Source organism: Muntiacus reevesi, chromosome 9, assembly GCF_963930625.1.
Source record: "Muntiacus reevesi chromosome 9, mMunRee1.1, whole genome shotgun sequence".
NCBI lineage: Eukaryota > Metazoa > Chordata > Mammalia > Artiodactyla > Cervidae > Muntiacus > Muntiacus reevesi.
Genome location: NC_089257.1, coordinates 67114187 through 67139713, shown reverse-complemented (window position 1 = coordinate 67139713; position 25527 = coordinate 67114187). Strand labels below are relative to the sequence as shown.

Sequence of the window (25527 nt, the reverse complement as noted above, 5' to 3'; positions counted from 1 at the left end):
CCCGTGACATCAGCCTGGCGGGCTTCCTCCCCTTCCCTCCCCGCCCTGAAACCTGATCCAGCGGAAGGATTGATAGCAGGAAAACTTGGCGGCTTTCCAGCCCTGGTGGCCAGGGGCAGCGTGAGGCTGCAGCCTCAGGAGGCGCGGGAGGCTGGCTGACATGAGGCTGGTGGAGCGCGGGCAGGCTGGTCCTCCGCAGCGCTCACCCTGAAGGCCGCTCCGAGAGAAGCGACGATGCTGCCCTGGGTGCCGCGGGCGCTGCTCGGCTTGCTTCTGCCCGCGCTGCTGGCACCAAGGGGAGAAGGTAAGGAGACGGTGGGACAGCACGCAGCACCTGGGCGGCAGCGGACAGAGGAGGGGCAGGGAATGCTTAGCGCCTCCAAAAGTTGAGGGGAGGAGGGTTTTGGAGCGGGTGAGGCAGCAGGAAAGTCAGGGATCTTACTGCATGTGGGCAAGAGAGAATTTCCACGCCCCGGGAGGATCCAGCTAGAAAGTTGGGCATCTCGAGCGAAGGGTGAGAGCGGGGCTTGCAGAGTGGGGCGTGGCACAGCCTGCTGAGTGGGAAACGCTTAGTGGGCTCCTCTCCTCTTTGCTCGGGCCCCCAGACTCATCGAAGGGCAACTGTAAGGAAAGCTGGAGCTCTCTTGACCCCCTCTCTCTTGTTATAAACAGGAATGCTGTGGTCCAGAGAGGGGGAGGAATTCACCCAGGGTTACACAGCTCCGCAGCAGTAGAGACCAGGACAAATGTCATCTTCCCTGACTTCACTGCTTTCATTGCACGAGCTCTCTGGGCCTTCGTCTTCTAGAAAAGTTCCTTCCGGGGCTCAACTCAGAGAGCACCAAACTTCTATCTGCATTCCCTCACCCATCCTTTCCCGCCTCCTGGGGATACAAGGGGTTTTAGTCACAGAAGAATCCATCTCCTTTGTTGCAGACAATATTCATTCCCTCCCCCATGGGAAGGCTTTCTCTCCAGCCAGAGCTCTTTGAAGCGAGGGCGGGCACAGTTAGGACGTGCTTAAATATGCAGCTCGAGGGGCTTAGGGGCACGATGTCGTTGGGGGTGGCTCAGTGGGATGAGCAGGCCCAGGCTGTGTGAGTTAAGACTGGTCTGGGGCTGCTCTGGTTGAGGGAGAGCGCTGTCTCCCCCAGCACTGGTCCTTGGCTCTGAGGTCTGCGGTGCCCAGTCTGGTCAGAATCCCAGATGATAAGACCTGGGCTGTTGCTGGTGCAGTGAAGACACACAGGGACCTGGGTCTGAATCCCAGCTCCCTTGCCTGCAGGGCATGGTACTCGCCTGTCTGAGCCTTGGGCATCTTTATCTGTAACAGGGGCTCTCATAACAGCCAGCCCAGGGGGGCTGATACTGAAATGAACGATATGCTCATTGGTATTATTCCCAAAGGGGACGCTCAGTAAACATCCTCTCATCTTCCTCTCTCTCTCTCTGCTGTTGTTTTTCTGAAAGTTTATTGGGGAGCGGGGGAGGGGCAGGAAAGGGAACCTGCAGGACCAATTTTCTGTAGGGATTGCATGCACGGTAGATGAGGTGGGAGAAGAAGTAACCTTGTCTGGAGAAAGCCCAGCCTGCCGGGCCCTGGGCTGTGAAAGGCTCTGCACCCCGCCACCCCCAGCAGCGCCCTGTTTCCTCCAGGGTGCCCCCTCCCCCACCCTGTCCTTCACCTTCGTGTTTCTGGCATCTTTCAAGAAATGCTCTTACTGTTTCCCAGAGGGACAACTGAGGTGCTCGTGTGAAATCCCCGTGCGTAGGGTGAGGACCAAGGTCTTGGGTTTCACGACTTTATCCTTGCAGGCCTCTGGCTCTGGGAGCAGCTTGGCTTCTACTGGCTTCCTCCACACCCCACCCCAGCCCTCTTCCCAACCCCATGAAACCAAGCCCAGAAAGCTAGACTAAGCAGGAGCCCCGGCAAGGACTCCTCGGGAGTTTGCGTGAGCGTGGAGACGGGGCGGACTCTCCCCGGGGTGGGTTCGCTGGGTGCCCACCCCTCTCTCCTCGTCAGCTGTGGGCTGGGGTCCCGGGGACCGTGAGCTGTGCAGACGCTAGGCTCTGACCTCCGCTGAGGCTGACGCCCCGCAGACCGCTGGGCTTAGGACCTGTGCACTTGGGGCCACACTCTCTAGGGTCTCATGACAGGGCCAGCTTCCCTCGGCTCCCAGAGCCCTTCGTCCAGGCCCCAGAGGCCCACTTCCTCTGGGAGGGCAGCAACTCTCAACCCTTCTCATCCTTGGCCGACTCGAGGCCTCACCTGCCTCGGGCCACCTGCTCTCACAGCCCAGCTTCCTTTCTCATATAAACGGGGGCTGGGGCTACCCTTATGAATACCTTTGGGTTTTGGCAGGAACCTCTGTAGGCAAAAAATGCTCCAGAGATGGGAATTTCAGTCTGTGGGGGTATCTGGGAATTCTGGAAGGTGGGATTAAGTGGGGACACAATTTACTAGCTTTGAAACCAGGAGCAGACTCAGGCTTTGCTGTCTGTCCTTCCCAGCCAAGCACAGGGGGGACCCCCAGCCCCCCAACGCCTCCAGGCCAGCTCTTCTGCGGCTGTCAGATCACCTGCTGGCCAACTACAAGAAGGGCGTGCGGCCCGTGCGGGACTGGAGGACGCCGACCACCGTGTCCATCGATGTCATCCTCTACGCCATCCTCAGCGTGGTGAGCACCCGGCCCCACTGCCCTGCTGCAAGGTGGACCTTCTGAGTGGGAGACCATGTGAGACCAAGTCCAAGGTGGGCTTTTGCGTGCCCAGAGCCCCTGAGCCCTGATACCACAGCTCAGGATGCTCCCCATACTGAAAACTGGGGTCACCTGCGTGGCTGTCTCTCCCACACCCTACGGCCCGCGGGTTGTGTGTACATGTGGTTCTTCACACATCGCACCTCCCTGTGTGAGCTGGATGAGGGTGCAGACTGTCCTATTCACCTCTACACCCTCACTGTCTTACACACGTCCCTGGCACATGGCGGGTGTTACTAAATTATGGTTGAAGAATTAATCATAGATAAAACAATTAATCAATTACTGAAGTAGAGTGGAGTGCACTACTCAGCAGAGGAGGTTAGACACTGGGCAGAGATAAATAAGGAGGTGACTGCAGAGATGCAGGGGCCGCACTGGGGGAGGGCGAGCAGAACTGACTGCTCTGGCCATCTCTACTAGAGTCAACTGGCTGTTTCAGGAAGGGAAATTGGGAATTGGATGGAAGGGAGGGAGAGTGATGAATTTTTCGTTCTATGTGAGTCTGTACCTTTTGACTTCATGCTAAGGTAGGAAATAGGTGTAGATACATACATACAGATATAATTGTACAGATATACATCTATATGATGTTGTTATGTTGGTTTTTAGTCGCTAAGTTGTGTCCGACTCTGCAACCCCATGGACTGCAGCACACCAGGCTTCCCTGTGTTTCACCACCTCCCAGAGATTGCTCACACTCATGTCCATTGAGTCAGTGACATCTCATCCAACCATCCAACCATCTCATCCTCTGTCATCCCCTTCTCCTCCTGCCCTCAGTCTTTCCCAGCATCAGGGTCTTTTCCAATGAGTTGGCTGTTCGCATCAGGTTACTAAAGTGTTGAAGATTCAGCTTCAGCATCAGTCCTTCCAATGGATATTCAGGGTTGATTTCCTTTAAGATTGACTGGTTTGATCTCCTTGCTGTCTAAGGGACTCTTAGGAGTCTTCTCCAGCATCACAGTTCAAAAGCATCAATTCTTTGGTGCTCAGCCTTCTTTATGGTTGTTATATATGTCTTCTATTATTATCTTTTTACTATGTTATTATTTATATATGTTTATGTAAAATAAACACAACAGAATAGAAGATAATAGAAGGCATAGATGGGAACATACACACACATATGTCAAAAAAGAAATCCTTGAACTTCTTCCTAGGTGTCTCCTAGTAAAAGACCGATTTTTTCCTGGCTGGCCCCTTTCCCCGCCCCATTTCCGCATTCTCAGGGGAGCAGGGACACAGAGCAGCCCCTGTGGGGGCTGGTGTGTGCCAGGTGGGCCCCCAGCCCACAGGGCCGCCTCTGCTGAGCTCCCGTTCCTTCCACAGGATGAGAAGAATCAGGTCCTGACCACCTACATCTGGTATCGGCAGGTGAGCCAACCAGCCCCTCCCCCACCCCCATGTCCTGGGACTGGGGGGCGGGCAACCCTTCCTGGGGCACTCCTCTGTCCCAGAGGAGCCGGGCCTTGGGCAGGGGAAAGAGGGGAAGAACGGGGAGAGGAGAGGAGGGAAGAGGCATGCTCATGAGATCTGGGGTCTCCTGGATCTGGGCCCCTCTAACCTCAGGACTGGGAGCGGGAGGCGGCTTAAAGATCAGCGGAGGAGAAATCCCCCATCCTCCCCTCTGGTTTCCAAGGTTTTCACAGCATCTCTAACAAGCGCTTGTCCTGCTTCTGCTGATCAAACACCTTGGTGACTGGCAGCTCAGAAGGCAGCCACTTTGCTTTCAAACAGCTCTAACTGCTAGAAAGTTCTTCCCTCCTTGAAAGCTAAATTAAAAAAAAAAGAAAGAAAGAAAGCCAAATTGGACGACGACCAAATCGGGTGATTGAAATAGGATGATCCCGTCACTGAGTCTTCCCATCCCCAGCCATTTCCCCACTCCTCCAGCTTCTGATGGGTGCTGCTCAGGCAAGGTGCGAGGAGGACTCTGCGACAAGGCAACACGCTGGCGTTTACATTTTAGACCAGTCATTCTGGCAGGGTAGTGGAGGAGGCATTAATCAAAATTTAGCAATAGGCATATCTACCCCATGAGGTGCATACCATTATCCCTATTTACATATGTGCAGATCAAGACCCAAGAAGGGATTTGTCTAAGAGGAAATGGCAACCCACTCCAGGATTCTTGCCTGGAAAACTCCATGGACTGGTGTCGTCTGGTGGGCTGTAGTCCAAAGGGTTGCAAGGAGTCGGACATAACTGAAGTGACTTAGCCCACATACCTCAGTTGATGGCTAGCTGGTTTATAACATTAGAAAGGATTGGATACCTTCCCCAGGGGAGGGGCTACATCTGTCTTCTGTGTTGTATATATTTGCATGTAGGGATGTGTGGTTGATTGCAGAGAGGAAGGGACTCTTGGGTACCAGTGAGTAACCTGAGTGCCACTGACACCCAGATTCTCCCAAGATGCCCACCCTATTGCTTGGGCTCTGAGCGGTGAAGCTGGCCTGAGTTGCAGATGACCCCACCCATGATGGACTGGGTCACCCATGATCATTGCTGCTTCTCCCCTAGTACTGGACCGATGAGTTTCTCCAGTGGAACCCCGAGGACTTTGACAACATCACCAAATTGTCCATCCCCACAGACAGCATCTGGGTCCCAGACATCCTTATCAATGAGTTGTGAGTACTGTCATCAGACGCTTGGCAGCCAGAGGCGCAGGGCCTGGGGATGACGGGGGGTGGGAGACAAGATCCCTGCTGTTGTATTTGAGATGTTCCACCAGATCTGCAGAAATGGAGATAAAGTTGCATTGGGCCCTCATTCCCCTTTATCTTTTTCTCCCTTTCTTTTCTTTTAAAAGCTCCTCTTTTTCTATGTCTGATGCTGAAACTTTGCTCTTCTCCCTGACCCAAGGTTCCCTTTCCAGGAAGAAAGGAGGCCAGTGAATGAATCCACATTGCTATAATAGTCTAATGAGGAGCAGTGTTTTTAAAGGGGACAGGAATATTTCTGAAAGGAAAAAAGTGCCAGCAGTGGTTACCGCTCCTGGCCCAGAGGAGATTTGGAGCCAAGAGACACTCAAACTTTTAAGCCACACGTGTGCCTGAGTGGGCACAAATTGCACCCCAGGGTGAAGTGGGTCCCACCGGCCTTTATTCCCAGCAGCCAACATTCCTTCCCCGTCCTTCAGGCTCCACTGCCTGGGCTTCTGAATCCGAGGGCTGGGAAGATGGCTGGGGAGGTAGATGGAAGGAGAAGGTGGCAGGGGCCAGCTGTCCTCCACCCAGTACCCAGTGCATCGCCCACATCTAGGGGTTGCTGCTCGCAACTCAGGGAGGCAGCTGACTCAGAGCCTTACTCCCTGCAGAGCTGAGGCTGGAGGGACCGGGGATCTCCAGTTTCAGACTGAATCTCCATTTTCAACACTGAAGGAGCCTTGGTCTTGATTTCTTGTCTCTCAGCCGGATGCCACAGAAAGCCACAGGCTCAGCGCCCCCAGCTTAGCTCCAGGGCTCCCCTAGGGGAGCTCGGCCTGGGGTCTGCCCAAAGAGAGTGGGATGAGCTCTTATAGGACTTCGCTACTTGCCCTAATTCTTCTCAATGATTTCTCCAGTTCTGTCCCCACCCCCCAACCCTGGAAATGATTGTTTTCATTTCACGGATTCCTAGAGGTGGAACCCAAGTGTCTGCTCTCCCACCGAGCCTGCCCATTGCCCCTGGGATGTCGATCCTGGGAGCTGAGCTCTGCCCAGCCTGGGTGGGCGGCATATGGGGGACCACTGGATGTTCTTACAGCCCGGGGTTTTGGGGCCCATGAACTCCTGGCTTGCATTTTGTGGCTAGGTAGCCAGGGGGATAAAGGTAAAATGCTCTTTAACTGCTTGAAAAGTGGCCTTGGCGACGGCAGGTAAGGAAGCCTGAGATAAGAAGCTTGGACAAGCTGAAGCCAGACAAAACTGCCAGGTTGTCCTGTTGTCCGTACCCTCTCTGCATTTCTTTCCCTGCCGAGCTGCTCAGAGACCTTTTGACAGCCAGGGCTTGACCTGCTTCTTGAGCCCCAAACCCACCCCTCTTCCCTGGCCAGTGTGGACGTGGGGAAGTCTCCAAACATCCCGTATGTGTATGTCCGGCATCACGGCGAGGTCCAGAACTACAAGCCCCTCCAGGTGATGACCGCCTGTAGCCTGGACATCTACAACTTCCCCTTTGATGTACAGAACTGCTCGCTGACCTTCACCAGCTGGCTGCACAACAGTGAGTCCAGGGGCTTTGGGAGGTGGGAGAACAGGGAGGGGGCCGGGGATGCCTGCATGAGGAGCACCCCCAGGGATGTAGTCTCCCTTCTCCAATTCGCCCACCTCTTATTTGCTCAGCCTCTGTTTCTTCATCCTCTAAATGGCACTGACCGTGTCGCCCTCGTCGCCTCCCTCAGCTGTCCTAAGGATGGAATGAGGCGGTGTAAACTGAGGGCAAGATGCTCGGTCAGGGATGATGCTTTTCCCAAATCACAAGTAGGATCTGGCACGAAGTGTCTTTCAAATCTACGCACTTCTTTACTGATGGACCCTCCCCCCAGCACCAGCTCCCCTCACCTCCCGCCCAGGTTACTGCAGCAGCTCCTAGCAGTTGGTCCCCATTCATTCTCATCCCCTCCAGTCTCCACCCCCACACCAATTCATGCCCCTCATAGCAGCCAGAGAGGTCTTATGCAAACGCAAACCTGGGGACTTCCCTGGCAGTCTAGTGGTTAAAGCTCAGAGCTTCCAATGCAGGGAACTCAGGTTCCATCTCTTGTTGGGGAAGTAACAGCCCATGTGTGTGTGGCCCTCCGCTCCCCCAATTTTTTTAATTGAAAAGTCATGCAAACCTGATCATGTCTCTATCTACTTAAAGCTCCCAGTGTTTCCCCAGCACTCCTGGGACAGGATCCAGCTCTCTTTCCTGGTCTCCAGGCCTCTGCACACAGACAGCACTCGGGCTCACCTGCTACTCACTGCCCGGCCCAGCTGCCTGCCTTCCGGGGCCCCAGCACCCCTTGTTTTTTCCCTTACTCACATGCTGCTTCCTCTCCTTGGACATCTTGCCCCTCCCTCTCCTTTTCTCCTTCTGGCCCCACTCCTGCCCTCTGACACCTGCGGCATGTAGGATCTTAGTTCCCCAATCAGGGATGGAATCCACAGCCCCTGCATTGGAAGCGTGGCGGCGTAACCACCGGACCTCCAGTGAAGTCCCTCAGTGAAAGAAAGAAAGTGAAAGTGTAGTCGCTCAGTCCTGTCTGACTCTTTGCAACCCCATAAACTGTAGCCTACCAGGCTCCTATGTCCATGGAATTCTCCAGGCAAGAGTCCTGGAGTGGTTAACCATTCCCTTCTGTCCATTCCTTTCTCCAGAGGATCTTCCCAATCCAGGGATTGAACCCAGGTCTCCCACGTTACAGGCATATTCTTTACCATCTGAACCATCAGGGAAGCCTGAAGTCCTGCTACACAACTTCTAATCACAGCGTCCATGTCAGTTACTCCATAAACCCCCTCTTGTCCCCCAAACAAGGCACCTCCATCACCCAATTTTATAGGCTCTAGTTTTCTCTCTACTTCTGTTCATTTGTAAAGACTTATTTCAACGTCTACTCCTCCACCAGATGGAAACTTAGAGAGGGCAGGGACATGATTTCTGGCCATGATTAGCTCCCCAGGGCAGTGCCTAGCACAAAGGAAGATGCTTGGCATCTTCCACTGAGTGGATGCACGCTAGGTGCCCTCCCAGGTCCAGTGAAGTGAGCATCACCCTACTGCACAAAGGCACCCTCCAGTTCTATCCTGATTTTATTGCATTAACTGTAAATGACAAAGGTAATATTTAACTCCCTTGAACAAAAGTCATCATTGCAAATAATCTTTGACCTTTGACCTCTACTCTCAATCCCAAACTCTTACCAACAACTCCCTGCACCAAGACTTAATTTTTATCAGTATATATATATATGAAATGACATATATATACTGATATATACTTCATGTAATATGTTCTTCCAGATCTTTCTCTAGCCTTTGAATACAAACACATACATACACATCTATGGAAAGTGCCCAGAAATTGCTTTAAGGGTTTTTATTTTACATAAATTTAAAATATTTTGTGTTCTATTATATACTGGCACCTGAGTCTTTTTACTTAATAACCAGTCTTGGGCATTTTTCCAGTTAGTGCAGAGTTAGCTCCTCCTCATCAGTGTTGACTGCTGTAGAATAGTTCATGGTTTGGACTGCATAAACTTTATAAAGCATTTCCCTGATTGGTGGGAATTTAGATCTTTTGCAATATTTTACTGCAACAGATACTGCTGTCTTCTGGTGCACATGCATATCTGTTTCACTAGTATAGATGCAGAGCAGTGAAACTCCAGTTCTGTAAGTGAGGATTTTGCTTATTTTTCTAATTCATCTTTAAAGACAGGCAGCTCAGGGACTTCTCTGGTGGGCCAGTGGCTAAGACTTCACACTCCCAAAGCAGGGGGCCTGGGGTCAATCCCTGGTCAGGGAACTATATCCTGCATGCCACAACCTAGATCTCTCAAACTAGATCTCTCACATGCCATAACAAAGACGTGGCATAGCTGCATAAATAAATATGAAGGCAGGCATCTCTATCAAGGCAAAGATGAGGAAAGTTGCCTCTTGCTCGTTGCCTAAATGAGAAATTCTAACAGGAAACCTAGAAGGGTGCTTGAAGGTATGAGTGTGTGTGAGAGACAGAGGGAGACAGAGACAGGAAGAAGACATTCTTATAAATAGTTTGCCCGGTTGTTTGCATTTTTCTGTGTTTCCATCCAAGACCCGTGCCCTCTGTGCAGCCCCACTGCACAGACAGGTACACGGTGCACTCTGACCTCAGCTTACAGCCAAGAAACAGGCTGCAGATTGACAGCTGAGGCTTGAGCCATGCCACGTGGGTGCTGCCCCGCCACCACAGGGTCTGGCATGCCCCTGGCCTGGGCTCCAAACCTGCCTGTTTCTCCTGTCTCAGTCCAGGACATCAACATCTCCCTGTGGCGCCTGCCCGAAAAGGTGAAGTTCGATAGGAGCGTCTTCATGAACCAGGGCGAGTGGGAGCTGCTGGGGGTGCTGACCCAGTTTCAGGAGTTCAGTATAGAAAGCAGCGACAGCTACGCAGAGATGAAGTTCTATGTGAGTGGAACATACCCCGGCAGGTGTCAGGAGGCACATGGGAAAGAACCTCCGCGGCCCTTTCCCAAGCGCGGGGTGCCCTGCAACCTCAACGAAGCGGTTGGGGAAACACAGCTGAGCTGCCTCTTAGCTTTTCCTGAACGGCCACGAGCTTGGATCCAGAGACAGCATATGGGGTTTGTCTACATCTTGCAGCAGTCCAGGCTGAAAGCTCCATGCAGCAAGAGGATCTGGGATGGGGAGGTGGGTTCCTGGGCCCAGAACCTGTCTGCCCCCACTCATCCAAGCTCTTCTCTTGATCCCAGGTTGTCATCCGCCGACGGCCCCTCTTCTATGCGGTCAGCCTGCTTCTGCCCAGTATCTTCCTCATGGTCGTGGACATCGTGGGCTTCTACCTGCCTCCGGACAGTGGCGAGAGAGTTTCCTTCAAGATCACACTCCTCCTGGGCTATTCGGTCTTCCTGATCATCGTGTCCGACACGCTGCCAGCCACGGCCATCGGCACGCCCCTCATCGGTAAGGCCGGCTCCCGGGGAGGAGCTCCCTGGGGCTGAGGGACCGGCGCCTCTCCTACCTCCCGTGTGTGTCTCCCGCCCGGCCCGGCCCGGGGTGCATAGGTGTCTACTTTGTCGTGTGCATGGCTCTCCTGGTGATCAGCTTGGCCGAGACGATCCTCATCGTGCGGCTGGTACACAAACAGGATCTGCAGCAGCCCGTGCCCGCCTGGCTGCGCCACCTGGTTCTTGAGAGAGTCGCCCTACTCCTCTGCCTAGGGGAGCAGTCGACTCCCCGGAGGCCCCCGGCCACCTCCCAAGCCGCCAAGACCGATGACTGCTCAGGTGAGACAGGATCGGGAGAGCCCCACGTGGAGGGGAGCTTCTGGCCTGGAGGTAGGGACTTGGGGGTGCAGGAGGCTCTGGAGGGCTTGCCAGGCCAGGGAGCCAGGGCAGGGCCTGTGAACTGGGTACCATCCTGCACCAAGAACTCGTGGCAGACTTCAACCCAAGGCGTCAATCAAACCCCTTCCTCACTTTGTATTCACTCATCAGCCTGGGTGGAGGGGAAGAGGGTTTAGGAGTCCCAGAGGCTGAGCGTGTCAGGACCCAAGACCTCTGGGCTGAGGGTGACCTCGCCTGTGATGGATCCCAAGGGAGGTCAAGTGGATGCCCCTCAGGCACTTATAGGGCTTCCCTGCTGGCTCAGCTGTAATGAATCTGCCTGCAATGCAGGAGACGCGAGCCTGATCCCTGGGTCGGGAAGCTCCCCTGGAGAAGGAAATGGCAACCCACTCCAGTATTCTTACCTGGGAGATTCCATAGGGTCTACAGAGGAGCCTGGTGGGCTACAGTCCCTCGGGTACCAAAAGAGTTCGACATGACTTAGCAACTAAACAATGACAACAGGCACTTATGGGACAACTACCCTCCTGTCGTTCAACACTGCAGCCTGGTTCCTAACACTCTCTCATTGGAATCAGCCAAAGAGCAGGCCCTTTAGAATTTCAAACATCTGTGAGGCAGAGAGATAGGGCACAGAGGGATACTCGATTCCTCTGCTTCTGTCGGTGGTGGTGGTGGTGATTGATTGGTTGGTTGATTTCTTGAGCACTTTATCAGGTGTGTGCGAAGCATCTTCTGTGCATTATCATAGGTGATTCTCATGGTGACCCAATAGGATCCTCATATTCATTTTTCAAATGAGGAAACAGAAGCATAAAGAGGCTAAACAGCTTGCCCTAAGCCATAGAACCAGGACCTGACGAAGCCATGATTCAAACTCAGGCTCATCTGACTCCAAGCTGATGTTTTAAACCCCCCACCCTTCTCCCCTCCTTTGTGTCCTCCTCTGGCTGGGGCCTGGCCTTTCACAGATGTTTGGTTAACCTAAGACCATGTCATCATGAGCTCGTGTGATAGACTAATGCCTAATTCTACTGCTCTCCCAGTGAAGGCAGTGATCCGAAGGTGTATATTCTGGTCCAGAAGGATTCAAAGTCATGGAGAGGAGTGCAGGGAGGTGATATGATGTATGGGACAAAGCAGTGGATTTGGAGTCCGGATACCTGGACCTCGGTGGCCTCACCGTTAAATGATGCTCTGGCTGTGTCATTGCAGGCTAGTCACTTAAACTCTCTGAACTTTCACATCTTCATATGAAGAGTGTGGTTAGTAATCACTCTTAGTCTGACTCTCCATGGGGCTGCTGGGAGGTTCTAATGATATAACGGATATTAAATGACTGGGGAAAGCCCTTGGGTTAAAAAAAAATGCGTGTGCGAAGGATAAACATCAAATTCATGGTCTTGCTGACCTGGCGAGGGATGAAGGATGTGACTAAGGAGGGAGGATATACAGTGATCTTCAACAGCATCGGTTTTCTTTATTTGCTTAAGTTGGACGGTGGATACCCAAAGATGTAAGTTATTCTCCGTACTCTTTAGGTCTGAAATCATGCATCATAAAAATGTCTGAGGCCTTAGAAATGGAAAGGTCAGTGTTCACATGAGCCTGCTGGGCCTCCCTCCTTTGCCAATGCTCTGTCCTTCTTCTAGACATGGGAAACCACTGCAGCCATCTGGGGGGACCCCGGGACTTGGAGAAGACCCCGAGGGGCAGAGGCAGCCCTCCCCCGCCACCTCGGGAGGCCTCCCTGGCGGTGCGCGGGCTGCTGCAGGAGCTGACCTCCATCCGGCACTTCCTGGAAAGGCGGGAGGGGAGTCGGGAGGTGGCCCGGGACTGGCTGCGTGTGGGCTCCGTGCTGGACCGGCTGCTCTTCCGCATCTACCTGCTGGCGGTGCTGGCCTACAGCATCACCCTGGTCACACTCTGGTCCATCTGGCAGTATTCCTGAGCGGGTCCAGCCCAGTGCCCAGCCACGGGGGAGTGGGGAGGAGCGGATGGTGCTTGCTAGGATGGGGATGGGGGAATTTCAGGACAGAGGGGCACCAGTGATGTTCTCAAAGCACACGCACAGTTCCTGCCTGTTTCCAGTGCCCATGCATCTCAGCAGTCCCACACCAGGGCCTTCACTCTCCCTCCCCCAAACTTGGTATTTAAGATTCCTCCATCCTCATCCACTCCCCTACAGGCCCATTATAGCTTTAAAACACACTCCTGGATCAGAAGAAATACACACGTGGCCTGACTTCACTCTCTCTAAACATCAAGCCTCAGTTTCCCCAAGGGCGTGTCCCTGAACTGGCACTTTGGAATTCTGCTCACCCCCGCAGCCTTGTTTTGCGGTGGAGATAAGCCAGCTCTCTGCCACATGGGCCTCATTACTCTGCATTAGGTTCATCCAACCCTAAGGTCTGCCTGCTCACCAGTGGCCACATCCCTGAACACCCATCAGATGAAGGAGATAATAAAATGGATGAATCCCTAAACTCTCTTACTGACCCTTTGTCAGCATCCAGGGGGATGGAAGATGAGGTCTGAAGTTGCTGGTGGTAAAGAGGTTGGGAAATTAATCTGTGGTTTCAGATGTTTGGTGCTTTCTGGCCCAAGGAATTAAGAGGTGACCAAATGGTGGCTGTTCTGAAGGAGACAGTTGGAGGTGGGATTCAAGGTGTGAGGATCAGAACCATGAACACTTAGCAGTGGGGAGGTGGGGAGAATGATGCTCAGTTCTGTAATCCCCTGGAAAGATGATGGAAGGGTCTACATAGTCCTGCTATCAATATGGGCTCATGCCCTCTTGGGAAGCTGGGAACCCGCTCTCTTCCAGCAAGAACATCAGCACCACGGCCAGCACCCACTGGTTTGGTGTTTGAAAGCAGAGAATGTTGCGTTGATCTAGCTCCTTCGGGAACTCTTAGCAGCTGACCCCTGGCATATCCACCAGAAAGCAGGACCATGAGGGAAGGAGAGTCCAAGGCATGGTCTCCGATCTTACATATCAGATCCTGGCCCCTCTCTCACACATCAGGGTTTCAAGATACGCTAAGGAACATCACAGGCTTCCTCAGTGGATCAGCAGTAAAGAAACTGCCTGTAATGCAGGAGACACGGGTTTGATCACTGGGCGAGGAAGATCCCCTGCAGAAGGGCATGGTAACCCACTCCAGCATTCTTGCCTGGAGAATCCCATGGACTGAGGAGCCTGGCAGGCTACAGTCCATTGGGTCACAAAGAGGCAGACACGACTGAAGCAGCTGAGCATGCAGGCATGCACAAGGAACATCCAAACTCCATCACTCCCTCCACCTAACAAGTATTCAGAGGAAAGGAATGCTAGAACCCACTAAGAATGATGGCTGGGGGTCTGCTGTGTTTGCCTGAGACTTTCTCTGGTTCTCCCTTTCTCATTCCAGTCTTAGTCTCCCTGTCTCAGGCTGCCTGTCTCTTAGGAACTGAAGTCTTCCAGGCTAAATGAAAAGGACTTCTTAAAATATCTAGGATGAGCTGTTCCAGGCTGGCCAACTATAAGGGGTTCAGCACAGAATACCTGAACTGATACCTTCCCTTGGCCCCAAGCTCTTGCATCTCTAATTTTCAGACCTTCCAAGGAGGCTGGATGGAAGGCAGAGCCTTGAGAACTTCATGTCTGAAAAAGCCCAGAGGCTGGGGAAGCAGGCTTGTCTGGTTTAGATTCCCGGACCTGCTTCTCATCCAGCCTCCCCAGCAGAAGGAACTCATGAAATATCATCTAACCGGTAGCTGGTGTCTAATATAAGCTGGGATGAGTTTCATCTGCTGCTTCCACCTCAGACACATGTCCTCTTGATATTAGTAAAGGATTTTCCTGTGTTTTGTTGATGCGTAGGTTCTCCAGAAAAAAGCAGGAGACTGTGGGGCTGGAGATTGGCTCCCATTCACAATGGGCTTCCCAGGTGACACAGTGGTAAAGAATCCATCTGCCAATGCAGGAGAAGTAAGAGAGGCTGGTTGGATCCCTGGGTTGGGAAGATCGCCTGGAGGAGGAAATGACGACCGCTCCAGTATTCTTGCCTGGAGAATTCCATGCACAGAAAAGCCTGGTGGGCTACAGTCCAAGGGGCCACAAGTGGGACATGACTGAACGAATAAGCACATGCACAAGCACACAATAGTTGCCCCCTGCTGAGCAAAGGCTGGGCTAAAGATGCTTATCTTATCCCCCTTATCCTGTTTATCCCGACTTTCTCAGGATGATCCTGGCAGCCCATGCTTGGGAGCCTGGGCTTGGGATCAAAGCTGTTCCACTCCACTTTCCACTTGGACTTGCTGGGCCAAGTCATGCAGTCATGGGCCAGTCATGGGTCTCATGTCTCAGGCCAGAGAGAGAGAAAGCAAGCCGGACGGTCTGGCACCGTCCATGCACCGCTGATCAGTAAGTGGGTGGCTATTGACAAAGTGTCCAACCAAAGAGCTAGTAAGACACTCATCAACCTATTGATTCCCCATCCCCCCCTCCCAGCTCTTCACCCACAATCAATGGGGCAACAGAGCCCAGCATGGAAGCAGCCAATTAACCACCTGGAGAATGAGCCGCCACGTGTAACATCCTCCGCTCCACTAGCCACAGCCAATCAGCTCATCGATCCAGCAACCAGGCTGGGAAACTGAGGCCCGGGGCTGAGATTCCCCGGGTTTACTCACTTCTGTCCATCAGTATCGATCAAGGGCGCCGCCCAAGCAGACCTTTACCCGGTCTGGGATATGAGATATGAGAACACGCGGAAGCTCCCTCCACCTGAATCTCTCCCAGAACTTCCCTTCTGCTCCTTCCCTCTTTTTCTGTCTGAGGCAGAGAGAGAAAACCAGAAACCACCTGTGTCTTTTTTTTCTCTTATCTTTCTATTTTTATTTTTAATTTATTTTTTCTTATTTAAGCCAATTTTCTCTTTCTTTAAACTTTTAATTTTATATTGGAGTATAGTCGATTAACAATGTTGTGATAATTTCAGGTGAGCAGCAGAGGGACTCAGCCATACACACACATGTATCCATTCTCCCCCAAGCTCCCCTCCCATCCAGGCTGCCGCATAACATTGAGCAGAGTTCCCTGTGTGATACAGTAGGTCCCTGTTGACTATCCATTTTTAAATATAGCAACATGTACATGTCTGTCCCCAAATCCCTACCTATCTCTTTCCTGGGTAACCACAATGTTCCCTCTCTTAAGTCTGTGAGTCTGTTTCTATTTTATACATAAGTTCACTTGTATCATTTCTTTCTAAATTCCACATATAAGCAATATCATATGATATTTCTCATTCTCCACCCAAGTCTTTAAAAACAAGTGCTTCTGAGAAGTGCCCAGTTCAGTTCAGTTCAGTTCAGTCACTCAGTTGAGCCTGACTCTTTGCGACCCCATGGACTGTAGCACGCTAGGCCTCCCTATCCATCACCAACTCCCGGAGATTACTCAAACTCATGTCCATTGAGTCAGTGATGCCATCCAACCATCTCATCCTCTGTCGTCCACTTCTCCTCCTGCCTTCAATCTTTCCCAGCATCTGGGTCTTTTCAAATGAGTCAGCTCTTCGCATCAGGTGGCTAAATATTGGAGTTTCAGCTTCAGTGTCAGTCCCTCCAATGAATATGCAGGACTGATTTCCTTTAGGATGGACTGGTTTGATCTCTTTGTTGTCCAAGGGACTCTGAAGAGTCTTCTCCAACACCGCAGTTCAAAAGCATCAGTTCTTCAGCGCTCAGCTTTCTTTATAGTCCAACTCTCACACCCATACATGACTGCTGGAAAAACCAGAGCTTTGACTAGACAGGTTCTCTATAGCTCATCTCCACTTCTCTGCTGCAGCCTTCTCCACTCACCTCCCAAGAGTCCCAGTTCTCACCTCCTTTCCCATCCACACTGCTTTCCAAACCTGTCATTTCTACTCAAAAGATTGCCTTAAAGGACTTGAAAGAGCCCAGCCTGAGCGACCCAGCCCTGTATAGAGCTCCCAGCTGTGGAGCTCGCCACCTGCATTTCAGCGAGGCTGCCTTTCCCGCGCGGCGGGGTTCATCTGCGCTCCACGACCCCAGCCCCCCCTGCAAGAGTGGACATTCCGCGGCTCTGGCGAGGGTCCAGGCGAGCAGCGAAGCTCAGAGTCAGGGTGTGCGCTTAGGGGAGATTCCGCTCAGAGCCGGGGAGGGAAAGTTGCCTGCTGCCTGGAGGGAGAGGGCGCGCCCTCGGAGAGGTGTGGTTCCGCACTCCCCAGCCACATCCTCGCCCTCCCCCCGCCACCAGACTCTGAATCAATACATTTTGAATCTAATCTAATAACAGAGATTTAACGAGGCGATAATGCTCGTGGAGCGGCCGGGTGCTTTGTCTCTTCTTGCAAGCGGCAGCTGGGGCCCATTATCTGGGGACAATGCCCCATGCTAATCACTCCCTCTCTCCTCCCAGGGTTTGCGGGGAGGGTGTTGGGCAGGAGAGGGCAGCTCCTCCCCTGAGTGGAGGGGAGTGGAGGGGTGGGAAGGGGGGAAGACGTCGAGAAGGGTCTCACCGCGGGCCCCTCTCAATTGTCTTGGCCTGACACCAACCCCATGGCCTGGTCCCCACACTGTCCATCCCGAGTAGTCAGGGCTGGAGCCCGAACAGCACAGCGCACAAACGGCAGATAATTACCCATCAGCTGCAGCACCAGGGGCTGGGAGTTGGGTGGGTTTTGTTGGATTTTTTTTCTTTCCTCTAACTTGGTCCTCTATAATTTAAGCTCTCCCATTAAGGCCTGTGATTGGCCGGCCCTGACTGTCATGGTTAGAGAATTAAACCCTGCTTTTAGAAACCAAGAATACCCTTCTCTGAGACATGTCCACATGCTCTCTCTCTCCTATCTGGGACCTTCTATCTGGACTTGACCTGAAGGAAGATGGGTGAAGGTTAGACTGCAGGAGGAACTTCCTGAGAGCCATATTCCCGACATGCATGAGACTGGGAGTCTGAAAGGGAAGACTGGAACCTCGTTTCCTAGAAGCCTTTGAAGAGAGACCTTTATCTAGGTTGGGAAGAGGCAAATCTGGGAGAAAACTGCATCATTTTCCTGTCAGAGCTAAAGTTGGGAGAGATGCAGAGCTAGGACACCAGAAATGTAGTCACCCAGTTCCTTTTGCAATACATTTTTCTGGTACAGTATGAGCATGCTATGTGGGGTGGACTACTCCACAATGGGATTTTGGCCCCATCACATGCTTGCTGTGAAACCTTGGACAAGCACTTCACTCCTCCGTGCCTCGATCTTCTCATCTGAAAAATGGGCACACATTAGTACCGGCTCATAGGGGCAGCTGATTTTCACACTCCCAGCTTGGAGAAAAAGCCCAGGGAGGTCGTGAGGCTGGAGTAGAGTGATGTCAACCCTTCGAGGGATATGGACCCTTCTGCGATCCGCTCACATCACATTGTGAATGGGTGAGAACTCCCATTTCCTTGTCCCCATTTTAGAAATGGGCAGGAGGAAGTGAGCTGGTCACTCACTCACTATAAGGCCAGCTCTGTCCACACCAGGCTGAATCTGGATCTCTATGTCCCATTCCTTCCTGTTCCTTCTTCTCCTACTATTACCCCCTCTGCCTTGCCTCTGAGCACTCCTAGGCTCCTTTGTACAGAGTTCCTTCCTAAAACCACAGCTTCAAGTTCTCTGGGAAAGCCTGTGGATACTGGGCAACTCTTGGGTGGATTATCCTGATTTGAGTTGGATCTCTTCTCTTCAATTCCACCTCGTGTGTCCCCGTCTGCAAAGATAACTAGATTCTTGGCAGAGGGACACATCATGAATATGACATCTGGAATCATGGGAGCCTAGGATTCACTTCCATGTGCCCTGGAGAACCCCCGTCTCAAAGCTCAGAAAGAAGTACCGTCCTACAGGGCCTGGCGTGAGACTTCAGCCAAGGGCAGCCACAACCCTGTCCTTCTAGACTCTGTCCACAAGGTGGCGGCAAAGTCCAGAAGTTCTATGGAGGGGCCTACGAAACACTTTTTGCCCCACCTCACCCCACTTGCCCCCAAATGCCCCATCTCCTGGGAAGTCTCCGAGTCCCCTTTTCTCAAGGCAAGTCCCTTCCTTCTGGCCAGCACCAAGGATCATGTTTCAGAGAGCTCGGTGCCCTGTTCCCATGCTCTGGGCAGACGCTGTGCCCATAACTGATCCCTCAGCAGCGGCCTCTTGTTTCTGTTCTCAGGCCTCGAGCCCACACCACGCTGCACATCTAGTTTATTTTCCCCTTTCTGTTTGTGTGACGAAGATATCAATGCCCAATGGTGAAAGGAGCCGTTTTAGCTAAAACCCTCACACACACAGGTCCGTGGAGGACTCCCTTCTGATCACGTCTTCTGGTCAAGAACTTCTCTTCTGCTCATGTCTCTAAGGCCCCGACTCCAGCCCACTTCACACAGGCTCTGAGATGGTCCTCGGTGGTCCCAGGAAGAGAAAACTGAGAGTGAGGGGCTGCCCAGAGCAGGAGCCGGGAAGGTGTGGGTGGGGGTGTGGGTGGGGGTGGAGGTCAGTAGTTAGAGAGGTGCACCCTGGGAGACACTCACCCAATGGCTCTTGGCTAAGAACCAGAGATGATATTGGTCCTAAGCAGAGTTAATGGCATGATTTCTTCACCCATCCCAGGGCAACAACCATAACTTTTTGCTATTGCCACATGCTAGCTGTGTGTATTAGTCTGCTGCTGCTGCTGTAACAAATTACCAATTCACTTATTCATTTTCCCTGTTGGTTCTTTTTTAAAATTAATTTTTATTGTAGTATAGTTGCTTTACAATGCTGTTAGTTTCTGCTGTTCGGCAAAGTAGATGCCTTACACATGTACATATATCCCTTCTTTTTTGGATTTCCTTTCCATTTAGGTCACCACAGAGCACTAGAGTTCCCTGAGTTATACCATAGGTTCTCATTAGTTATCTATTTTATACAGAGCATCAATAGTGTATGTATGTCAGTCCCCATCTCCAAATTCATCCCACTCCCTTTCCCCCACTTGGTATCAATACATTTATTCTCTATGTCTGTATCGCTATTTCTGTTTTGCAAATAACAAACTGCCAATTTAAAAACACAAATTTCTTATCTTACAGTCCAGGGTTCTGTTCTTTCTGGAAGTTCCAGGAGAGAATGTGTTTCCTCGCCTTTTCTGTATTCTAGAGGTTGCCTCTATTCCTTGGCTCACTCATGGCCCCTTCCCCCAGTCTCAAAGCCAGGAGTATAATATCCTCCAGATCTCTCTTTCTCACATGTCTCTCACTGTTTTGCCTCCCTCTTCACTTATAATGACCTTTGTGAATCTGATGGGCTCACCCAGATGATCCAGAATTAAGTCTCACCTCAAGATCTTTAAATTAATCACATCTGCAAAGACCCTTTGACTTGTAATGCAACATAATCACAGGTTCTGGGTGTTAGAAAGAAGTTATCTTGGACGGGGGCATCATTCTGCCATTTTAAAAGTCTTTATTGAATCTGTTACAATATTGTTTCTTTTTTATGTTTTGGTTTTATGGCCAAGAAACATGTGGGATCTTAGTTCCCAGACCAGGAATGGAACCTGCACCCCCAGCATTGGAAGGCAGAGTCTTAACCACTGGATCACCAAGGTAGTCTCCCTAGGGCTTTTTGAGGCAACAGGTGTTAAACATAGAACGGGGTACAAAATCACCTCCCACCTAAGACCTTCATAGAGACAAACACCTCCTTCTCCTGATCCGCCCTGTTTGAGAAAGCAGTCCAGGGAGGGGGGTGGATAGAACAACCCCTGGAGGATGTTCCGAGGTTAGGGTCCAGGAAATGGTGCCTTTCCGCTAGGTGACCCTTCATCACGGCCCGAGGTGCCAGCTCTGTGCTCTATCCTTTTCTCTTTGCTGGCATATCCACTCCCTGCCCTTTCCACCCAAGGACTCATCTTTCTGCTCTCACTCATGAAACTCGAATCTAGCCACCGGATGGGTGTGTCACTGGGCTTCAAGTTCCCACGAGAAGTTCCCCCTTCAAAAGTCACGCGAAGGTGAGCGGTGTGTTTCTCTCACTGCTTTAGCCTCACTCAGTATGTCTCTTTCAACTCCCACCCTGTTTCTTTACTCCCTCCAGGACTGTAATTCATTTATTTATTGTCAGGGGACTTCTTTAGCATTTATCCTGACTCCCAGCCCGTAAGGTCCGCAAGGCAGGTTATTTCTCATTTCGTTCACCACTCACACAGGGCTGGCACATAGTCCATGCTTGGCCTTTAGTGGGCAAATGAGAGAATGAGCTATGGTTGGAGAAGGAGACATCTGGTGTGCAAAGGGGAGCCCTTATCTGCAGCCCCTTCTCTAAGCTACTCTTCACCTCCCATCACTGCCAGTTGGGGTGGGGAGCAGGGAGTAAGGTAGAAGCCAGACCCAGGCAGCCAAACAGCACTGTGGAATCTGGAGGTGGGGAACGAAGAGAATGAAGCACTTTGCCCCAGCACCTCCGCGCTGAGCCATACCCTGTTTGGGGCTGTAGCAGCCAAAATCTGTGAGCTCCCATAGCCGGGACTCAGGCAGAAGGCAGGTGGGCCCCCCTAGGATAAAGCAGTTGTAGATTCATTCCCTATGGACCGGGAAACTCCAAGAGGAGAACAGCAAGACAATTAAGGGAGGAGGCTGGGCCCTGCCCAGACCACGTATTTCTCATTCTTCAAGTCAGGAGAGCTCACCAACCACACATGTGCCGAAAGGCTCCTTGGAGGCGGAAGATGAGCTACCCATAGACCTTATTGGTAGGATCCATTTTGGCTAGGAGATGCGTGCACACAATTAGAAGGATCCTGAGATACACCAAATATGGACTGTGAACCAGGGAAATCAAAATGATTGGGCAAAAAAAACCCAGAAGAAGTGCCTCATATAAGTGATTTAAACTATCACTAGGGCGCGACTCAGGGACTCTCCATCTGAATCTGTTTGTGTGCATATCCACATGTACTGTACTCTTTTTTTCCTCTTAATAAATACTTTGCTTGCTTCACTACTTTCCATCTTTGTGGAAATTCTTTTCTGCAAAGCCAAAGGGCCAGGCCCTTGTCACTGACCACTGGTCTAGGGGCTAGGATCTGGTGCTTTCACTGCCGTTAACTGGGCCTCAATCTCTGGCTGGGAACCCAAGCTCGGCTCCAAGCTGTTGCAGGCTGAGGGCACCCGAGATCGGGACTGTCTGCCTCTTACTCAACTCTGTGTCTTCAGGACCAGACCTGTGCCAGGTTCAGGGCAGGAGCTCAATATTCGAATGAATGAAGGGGCTGGTGATGTGGATTCCATGTGAGTCCCCCTCTGCCAGGATGATCTTTTAATTACCACCCAGACCAGAGCATTTCTGTCCTGGAAATGGAGGCACAATTAATTGTGGAGCCCCTGGTGGGCTACAATCCATGGGGTCGCAAAGAGTTGGACGCGACCGAATGACTAAGCACAGCATGCATATCAAGGTCACAGATGTGGAACCCGGTACCAAGGTCACAGGATAAAAGTCTCCGGAACTGACCAAGCCCCATAGCATCTGTTGCCTTGAGCCTCGGATCTAAACTGGCCAGTTCCCTGACCCCGTATTAGGTAATATGCCCACCCTATAGCATCCTAGCCTCCACTTAATGCCACTGTTCCGGTAGGAATTGTCTGTCTTGAAGCTGTAAAAATTGGCTACTAGCCTGTGAAAGGTTTCGGCTCTCCCTTGAGCCAGCCCGCTATTCTAACAGCATCTCCCTCTCTGATAAACTTTATTCTCCTCTCATTCTGCCTCATGTCTGGGAATTCTTTTCCAACCGGCGCGCAGACCGCGACATTAATAATTACACACGGGCTGTCCCGAGCCGGCAGCATACAGGCAGCTTCTCCCCCTTTCTGGTTCCCCTGGTGCCCTGCCCAGGCTGAGACCTACGCGGGCTGGTTGGCTGTGAGAGCCTCCACCCCTGCAGACTCGAGAGTTGAGCCATCGTGGGCTGGGGGAGGGGAGGAGAGGCCTCCGCACTGCCCTCTGTCCATCCTGGGGTCATGGTTTCCCTCCAGAGGTTGGTCTCAGAGGTTGGAAGGATTTCCTGTGGGGGTCATAGGTCAAATGCCGCATGTCCTCAGTAGAGCTAGCTGCAGGGAGTCCTCCCTGGGCCTCTGCCCTCCTGCCCCCAGGAAGAAGGATGGGCTGATTCTGGAGCAGGAAGTGATGCGGGTTGGGGGTGGGGCAGCAAGGCAGGGAGGGGCTCTGAGGCTCCCACTCCCTGCCCCCCTCCCCCGCCCCCGCCATCTGCAGGACAAGGTCCTGGGGGGTCCCTCACCCTCAGAGATGCTTGAGCTTGAACGTGGGGGTGGGGTGCAGTGTGGAGGGACGCTGCTAGCAGATGTGCCCCGTGGGGTTGAAAGTTGGGGCTGGATTGACAAGGAATCCCAAGGCAAACCATTGTCTTAAAAGTTTACTTTTTGTTAATAATCCTTTTTGTGGAGGAGGAAACCCATATGCCCTCCTGCAGAGTAGAGAGAAAGGGCAATTGCATTGCTAAAGGGGAAAATGGATTGGGCCTTTCCCTAGCTTCCTGACAGTTCCCTGGGGGTTCCCCAAGTTTGGCAGTAAAGCAGAAATCCCCTGGGGCCAGCCCACATTTAAGCAGTAGCACCCCTCAGGGGCCTGATACAGGGGAACTGGTGGGAAATGGGGGTGGAGGTGAGAGGTCCAACAGGTCTGCTGTGGTGCATGCAGGGGTGTGGGGCCAGCCTCCCCAGCTTCACGGGGTGGCTGTGTTAGGCTGCACAGGTAGTGCACTGTACAACCCCAGAAGGAACATTTACACAGACCCCAAGTACCACTCAGCAAGCTCTGATCCTGGGCCTTTCACACATGCTAGTCCCCCTGCCTAGGATGTCATTCTGGCAAGTTCCTACCCAACCCAAGATGCAGCTCAGATGTCATCTTCTCTGAGAGTTCTGAGTATCCATAACACCCACGCATACCTCTGTTCCACAGCATATTACGTGGGAACTGCAGCGATCGCCACCATTCTCAGCATGAGCTGGGAGGACCCGGGAGGTCACGATGCACTCTTTTCCTTCTCAAGAACATGCTGTGGTCCAGGGCGGCGAAATGACTTGTCCACGGTGACTCAAGATCTCTGCGGCAGTGAGTGAGCGGCAACTAAGCAACTAGTCCCTGAGAACTGGGGACAGGACCGCCTTGCAGGAATGACAGTGGTCCTTCCTCTGAGACCACCTGGGGCCCCAACCCTCTTTCTGGCAGAGCACTCCCTCCTGTCCTTGACCCCTCTCCCTCTCACTTTCCAATGATGGCTATTTTAAAGGCTGTTTTGACTCTCTCTGCTGCAATAAGAAACTAGCAATTAACTATTATAAGGATGCTTTACAATCACATGGAAGCCCCTTTCATCCACTTTGCTTTAAATGGTTATATCTTTTATCCCTAGTTTTCAGGAATATAAAACTTTACAGCATTTGCAGCAAACCTTCATACTTTGCTTCGCAGTTTATTGCTCCCTCTGTAGATATATCTTTCACATAAAGAAGACTTTCATCTATACAGTACTGGGCTTGGGCCACTGTGGCTCTGCAGTTTCATCAGTGGGACCCAGCACTGGACTCAAGGTGATTCACACCAAGTCACTGGCCTGGTTGGCCTCTCCTGGTCCCTTGCTGTCTGATCAGGGCTGGATGGGCAGCCTGGCCTCAAAGGAGGGCATGGACCCCAGGGCGAGGGAGATGTGATGGGGAATCCCTTAAGGGGTGCTACCATTCCCCCTGTTCCTGATCTTTGGTTTGGGTCTTGGAAGAAACCAGCCAAGAGTGTCCTGGCCTCTGCCCTGGGCAAGGAATCTTCCCGGAAGGCAGCCAGGAAGCAGCAGAGGTATGCTCAGTCAGAGCTCCCCAAGGCATGCCTGGAGCAGAGCACAAACCTGGTTCTTGGACAGCCCTGGCCCTCCGGAGGCCAGCCTGAAGAGCCTCTCTGAACAGCGGCTCCATCTAGAAAAACCATGGTGACAGAGGGGACCGCACAGCCGATTCTGTCCCCAGGTGAATTCTCCATGTTTGAACTGTTTAATCTGTTTTTTATTCTGGAGTGTTTGTATCAACTGCAAAAATAAACGGCACCTCCTAGGGCGGCCGTGAGAATGCCCCGTCCCTGGGCTGAACTGAGGGTAACTGATCAAGGGCCTCAGATGCAGCTCTGAAATCCCCAGGTGGGGGTGGGTGGCGGAGAAGGTTGGTGTCGAGGCCACATCTCCCAAGGACTGCTCCAGACCAGAGACTTGTCCTGGCAGAGAGGCTAAGAAAGACCTGTTCCTGGGAGACGGGACCCCTCTGATGAACGACCAGCTATAGGACTCCCCAACAGGTTTGCCAAAGCTTTTCTCCATTGCATGGCAGTCCAGAAAGACTTCTCTCTCCTTCACTTCAGACCAAATTTCCCACGGAGCAGTCTGACAGCTCTCCTTACCTTCCCTGTCTCCCTCCCCAGACCCCATCACAGGCATTCCCCTTAGTAAAATACTTGCACATTTAATCCCATATGGGCATCTGATTCTCAGACGACCAGGACTAGCACACCTCTCATTTACATAAGGAGAGAAAGTTGTATATATCAATGTCGCCGATGGAGATTCTGGCCTCCCTGTTGTTTATGCAGTAGCTGCTAGAAAGATAGGTAGACAGGTAGAAAGATGTGTATATGTTTA

General features: G+C 52.1%; 1 protein-coding gene across 2 annotated transcripts; it reads left to right on the top strand.

Annotated features, from left to right (window-relative positions):
- Window positions 1–234: 234 nt before the first annotated feature.
- HTR3A (5-hydroxytryptamine receptor 3A) lies at window positions 235–12754 on the top strand. Of its 2 annotated transcripts, none has more exons than XM_065944870.1 (9): window positions 235–304; window positions 2512–2678; window positions 4092–4136; window positions 5286–5395; window positions 6802–6971; window positions 9744–9904; window positions 10210–10420; window positions 10522–10743; window positions 12456–12754. In XM_065944870.1, exons 1-9 carry the CDS (start codon window positions 235–237, stop codon window positions 12752–12754), a joined length of 1455 nt encoding a protein of 484 aa, XP_065800942.1. The 2 variants fall into 2 exon arrangements, with proteins under 2 accessions (XP_065800942.1, XP_065800943.1); XM_065944871.1 differs by having other exon boundaries at window positions 235–315; window positions 2535–2678.
- The last annotated feature ends 12773 nt before the right edge of the window (window positions 12755–25527 follow it).

What these genes read in the sequence shown, in the direction of transcription:
- HTR3A (XM_065944870.1), top strand. Translation starts at nt 235, where the DNA reads ATGCTGCCCTGGGTGCCGCGGGCGCTGCTCGGCTTGCTTCTGCCCGCG. An exon ending in GCTGGCACCAAGGGGAGAAG is followed by an intron (nt 305 to 2,511) that starts GTAAGGAGACGG and finishes TGTCCTTCCCAG; the next exon opens with CCAAGCACAGGGGGGACCCC. An exon ending in CAAGACCGATGACTGCTCAG is followed by an intron (nt 10,744 to 12,455) that starts GTGAGACAGGAT and finishes TCCTTCTTCTAG; the next exon opens with ACATGGGAAACCACTGCAGC.